This window comes from Watersipora subatra, chromosome 1 (genome assembly GCF_963576615.1).
Source record: "Watersipora subatra chromosome 1, tzWatSuba1.1, whole genome shotgun sequence".
NCBI lineage: Eukaryota > Metazoa > Bryozoa > Gymnolaemata > Cheilostomatida > Watersiporidae > Watersipora > Watersipora subatra.
In genome coordinates, this window is record NC_088708.1 from 24490991 (window position 1) to 24496990 (window position 6000).

Here is a 6000-nt window from a genome sequence, read left to right on the forward strand (position 1 = left end):
CATATCATGAGGAAGATGTTTTGTGCAGGTCAAATATATTTAAAAAAACACAACGACTATAAAAAGGTTTAGATGAAAATGTGAAATAATTAGCAAGTAATAGCTAAATTAATTCGGTTTTGCTACGATTACAGTAAAAGATGATTTGGTAATGATACAATTAATACCCAGGTAACTGTAATTCAACTATATCTAAATGTTTCTGAGCCACACCAGCTGAGAGACAGCTGAATGTCAATGTTAGGGTGGCCATTAGCCTGCAACTAAATCTCTCTATCTCTCTTGCAGTCGGTCATTTTCACACTATCTTATGGTTTAAGCTTTATCGCTGACTTCCATGCAGCTCTGTTTTCTACCTTCTCTCGCCATCTGTTTGGGTTTAGTTCCTTCAATTAATATTACGGTTAGCTACATCTTTGTATCTCAGTCTGTCTGCTCAGATTCCTCTTTCCTTTGTAGATTTGTAAATACAATAATTGTTTTGGCAATCGCTCATGATCCATAACCCATGACCCATGACTCATGGCTCATCCTGTGCACAAGGTCCAGCCATCTTAAGCCATTTTTTATCCCAATGTTCTCCAAGGATGAGGGGTCGGCCGGCCTTCGGATTCCGATGTACTTGACTTTATTTTTCCAAATGAGATTCATCATTTTGGCAGTTGTTTCATCATGACTGTGTGCAGCCTCTTCACTTGCGTTTGGTACGCTGTCAAGATCTCAGCTCCATATAGTAGGGCAATCAAGTCGAGAGTCTATAAACCTACCAAAAGCATAGGAAAAGACTTACTTGATCGTCTATAACACTATCTTTTACAATTAATGCAACCACCAAAGTCAATATTAGCTTCTTGCTCTACAGCACTTTTAAAAATACATGCGTATATGTATGTATATTGACATGCTATCAAAGGCTGTGTATGTATATTTACATGTTATCAAAGGCTGTGTATGTATATTGACATGTTATCAAAGGCTGTGTATGTATATTGACATGCTATCAAAGGCTGTGTATGTATATTTACATGCTATAAAAGGCTGTGTATGTAGATTGACATGTTATCAAAGGCTGTGTATGTATATTGACATGCTATCAAAGGCTGTGTATGTATATTTACAATCTATAAAAGGCTGTGTATGTAGATTGACATGTTATCAAAGGCTGTGTATGTATATTGACATGCTATCAAAGGTTGTGTATGTATATTTACATGCTATAAAAGGCTGTGTATGTAGATTGACATGTTATCAAAGGCTGTGTATGTATATTGACATGCTATCAAAGGCTGTGTATGTATATTTACAATCTATAAAAGGCTGTGTATGTAGATTGACATGTTATCAAAGGCTGTGTATATATATTGGCATGCTATATATATATTTCTTTATTGAATTAAACAAAGAGCCTCTTTTTGCAGGCAGAGGAAAGACCTTAACAGTATTTAAAAATATAGATATAAATGTAATAAAGGGATAAATGATAATGACAGATTGTCTTCTTAAAATATCCTTGAATTTGCACGTCAGTGTAGATTGCGGTGCCCGGCCCCAAGACCCATCCGAGACAAGCCTGCAGCGCAGCAAGGTCCAATACGGGAGGACACGAGACCAACAAACGACGAGGGTCGAACCATTGCACTGACTCCATGTGTGCCTGGATGTCTGGCACAAGTTATATCCCTGTTACACATCCATGCGAGTGCGAAAACTCGATACTTTACTTGAGTAAATGATCTTATATAGTATGATTTGAGAAATCATATTAACCTGTAATAATGATTGTGTAAAGAGTTACTCTACACTTGTCTCTACTGATAGGACATGTACATTATTTTATTTTATGTTATTTCATGTTGAGTACTCAAGATTTGGTTTTGCCCGGGAAGGCCATCCTTGTTAAAGGAGTATTTTGGGAGCACCAAGTAGCATTTGCACGCCCCCGTCATTCCCCGGTCACAGTCCAACCGCAAAGGACAGCGAGCAGCGCCCCAAACCCGCCACGAGTCGATCCTAGCACCAAGCCCCGCCCCAACTTCTGCACCCTATTGGATATATATGTGGATGAATCTAACTATATAGTTTTTTCTGCAGTGTAAATATATATATATAATCTAATTTCTAGAGAGTATATGTTTTGAGTATTTGAGTATTTAATGTCAGAGTCTTCGGTAAGTATTGGATATCTGTAGTTACTCGGCATGTTGTATATAATATTCTTGAAGAAGTTAATTGCCTTTTAGCTAATGCTAATAGATGACTGTGTTTGTTTCTACAATTAGAAGTTTTGTTGCTGTAGGCGGCCCCGGTGGAAGCCACTTATAGCAACTGTAAAAAAAGAGCATGGATTAGACATGTGGCGGCGAGCATTGGATAAAGCTGTGTTAAACTATGGATTTCGTTCGGTGGCTTTTATGTAATCTATTATACTATACCAATCATTTACTGAAGGAGAGGTTTTATTTCGTACATGTTTATATAGTTCACATTCGAAAACATAATGCTGTGAAGTTTCGTCTTCGCTAAGACAGACACAGGTGGGAGAATATGTGAGGCCTAGTCTGTAGGTGTGAAGCTGGAGCCTGGTGTGACCGGTGAGTAGTGCACAAAGGTTGCCTACTAGTCGAGGAGCTGCTTGAATGGGTATTGGATTGCTATCAATTAATGTAGCCTTGTCTTGTACATAGAGTAAAAGACCATAAGATGTGCCAGAAATTTTATTGTAATTATTGTATGTTTCTTTCCACTTTTTAGTAATATATTTGTTTATTGTTGATTTTTTGAAATTCGAGGACTTTAGGTCAACTGAGTTCAATTGTCTTACACCTAAGAACTTTCTGCTAGATGCATTCAACGTAATATATACCAAGCTTTTGTCGTACTGAACAAGTGTCAGAGCACTCTTGTTAATTATTAGTTGTCTCATTAGAGTCAACCTCTGAGATTCATATAGAAGTGATATGGGTTTTATACGTGCAAATACGTGAAGGTGCTCCCCTGGAGGCCGGTACGGCACTCTAAGCATGTCTTTTAGGGCTTGATATAAAGAAATACAGTTTTTCTTATCCCATAGAAAACCTAAGTAGCATATTTTCGGGATAATAACGCTAGAGAGAATTTTTCTTGTTGTTATAATAGACAAATTTTTGAAAATAAATGGTTTCAGTAGAGCCCATTTATTGTTGAGGGACTTCAGGGAAGAATTTATTTGCTGTTTGAATTCAAGTTTAGAGTCTACAGTGATTCCTAAAACTTTAGACGTTGTCTTGTTTATTTGTTCACCAGAAAGAGTCGGAGTTGCACATATGCCCTGAAATATTATAAAGTCTGTTTTGGAACAGTTTGCGACAAATCTCCACTTTTTAAGCCAGTCAGATATAGTGTTACAATGTTGTTGACTAGACTGTTGGAGATGTTGGTCAGTCACACCTGTAACAATTATGGACAGGTCATCTGCATATTGCAGTGCTGTGCCAGTTATGCCTTCAAGCATGTCATTTATATAAAGATTGAATAATATCGGGGAGAGTACACTACCCTGTGGTACTCCAATCTTGCAGGTCTTAGGTTCTAGTGAATAGTCATTCACTTGCAAGCTAACTCTGCGAGATTTAATAAAACAAGCAATTAGTTTGAGCATCCTACCTTTAACACCTGCATGGTAAAGCTTATATAATAAACCGTCGCGCCACACTGAATCAAATGCTTTTTGGAGATCTATGAAAATTCCTGCAATCTTGTTTTCCTTTTTTAAATTACTTTGTATGGAAGCGAGCAATTGGAACATGTAAGTGGAGGTGCTGTAATTTTTTCTAAAGCCATGCTGAGAGTCACTAATAACATTTTTGTTTACCAAGAGGGTGGTTAACCTGTTTTTAAGTATGTGCTCGAACCACTTTCCTACGTATGATGTGATGGTGATAGGTCTGTAAGCAGAGGTACTTGAGTAATCTGGCTTACCTGGTTTGCGAAGAAATATAACTTTACCTTCATCCCACGGCCACTTATTGTTAGCAAATGCTGCATTGAATAATTTATACAGTAATATGAGAAATTGCTGGCCGCAGTATTTGAGCATTTGGGGGTGTATGCCATCATTATCAATGCTTTTGCCTGAGGTCTTAAGTTTGGTTTGAACCGAAACTATCTCATCAACCATTATGGGAATATTTAGTTCATCTTTTGTGTCATCTAGAAAGTCTGATTTCCCAACATAATTTTATACTATGGTTTTCCAATTATCATCAAATGGGGAGTTTGATAAGTGTTGGCCTAGGAATATATCCTTGTAAAAAAGATGTGCTTTGCAGCTGTCCTCCGATAAAACTTCTCCTAATTCATTTTTGAGTGAACCTATGTTCGTCGAAATGTCTGATTTAGGATAAAAGGTTCTATTGAAATGTTACCAAAATAACTGACCATTTGAGTCATTTAGGTTCGAACATACCGAGTCTAGATAACTATTTTTAGCTTTAGTAATTTCTTGTGTAAACCTGTCTTTAGCCAATTTTAAAGCATCACCGTTTTGAAAGTTTGATCTAAACTTAAATAGTTTCCTGGCTTTTCGTAGGTCGTAGGAGAGACGACTAAGTTCAGGATTCCAGTAAGGTTTACTGTGTTCAGTTATATGTTTTTGAGGCACACATCTCTCTTTGGCTTCTAACAGCAGTGTTTTAGCTGTATGCCATAAGACAGAGGGGTCTTTCATATTTACAGTTTTTGGGATCAGCTTGATGGAAAGCTGATCTAGGGTATTCTCAAAGTAGGCCCAGTTAGTGTCCTGCCAGCAATAAGTGCGGCGTGATATGTATCTAACATGTGAAAAATCTAGTATAGTCCAGATGGGGAGGTGACCCCTATGTGGAGCTCCAGTGAAGAGTTCCACTGTAATATCTGCATACTGGTCAACAAAATTTTTTAATATGCTATTCGAGACCATGCACAAATCTATTCTACTTCCACCTTGGTCGCACAGGAAGGAGTTTCCTTCGTACTTGCTGATAATTGTAAGGTCTTTATTATCTACGAAATCTGATACAAATTTTCCAAATTTGTTGTCAGTAGTATCTCCCCAGGAACTATGTCTGGAGTTTAGGTCCCCAATTATCATCATACCGGAGCATTTGATTTTATCTAGTTGACTATAAGCTTGCTCAGTCATGTTTAGAAAAGTTTTGAGGTCTTGGAAAGCATTTGGGCCTATGTATACTGAGCAGCATAGTAGTCTAGTGTGGCCAATTGTAATAGTGGCAAATATAGCATCTATACTATCTTTTTCAAGGTGAGATTGTCTATCAATTGTTAACGAGTTATGGGAGATAATCCCCACTCCACCTTTTTGATTCGGATTGCTTTTATTGGCTCGGCCTGTGTAGACACAGTTAGCAAAACTGTGATTATTGTGGTCTGATTTGGTTTCCGATAGAAAAATCAAATCTGCTTTCTGTTCATCTATATATTTGTCTAGACAGAGTTTCGACCTATCGGATAGTCCACAGATGTTTATTTGTGCGATTTTAACCATTTCGAATGTTATCAAGTCTACTTAAAACTTTGGCCTTATAGCTCGCAAATTTTGGACATGCAGACCAGCTATCTGCTGGATGGTCCTTGTCACAGTTTCTACATTTTGCCTCATTGGTACACTCTTGGTACTTGTGATCACCTGAACAAATTTTGCAAGTCTGTTTACTTAAACAATGTCTACCTACATGTCCAAAACGCCAGCAGTTGTAGCATTGAGTATACACAGGGTCGGTGTTACCTTTTTCGACCCTCACTCGCAGACATATATCCTCAAATAGTAACCCATTATTAATAGCCTCATTTAGTTGCTTCTCATTTACAAAGGTGATTTTCACTACTTTGAGAGCTTTATTATTTTTTGTTAGTCTAACCCCTTTGGCCCCTGGGAAGCATTTAGATATGGTTTCACTTATATCTCCGTCTATAATGTCTTTCGGAATATCTTTAGCAAACCCTACAACTTGTTGAACAATACCA

General features: G+C 37.5%; 2 protein-coding genes across 2 annotated transcripts in view; one reads left to right on the plus strand and one right to left on the minus strand.

Annotated features, from left to right (window-relative positions):
• Positions 1-4156, minus strand: part of LOC137385458 (uncharacterized) — an 83173-nt gene extending 79017 nt beyond the window's left edge. The window contains exon 1 of the mRNA XM_068071925.1: positions 3958-4156. Coding sequence (XP_067928026.1) covers positions 3958-4156 — 199 coding nt within the window. The remainder of the gene's footprint in view (positions 1-3957) is intronic.
• LOC137397436 (small ribosomal subunit protein uS5-like) overlaps positions 1-6000 on the plus strand; it is a 476780-nt gene that overhangs the window by 345252 nt on the left and 125528 nt on the right. The gene's annotated exons all lie outside the window — the stretch shown is intronic.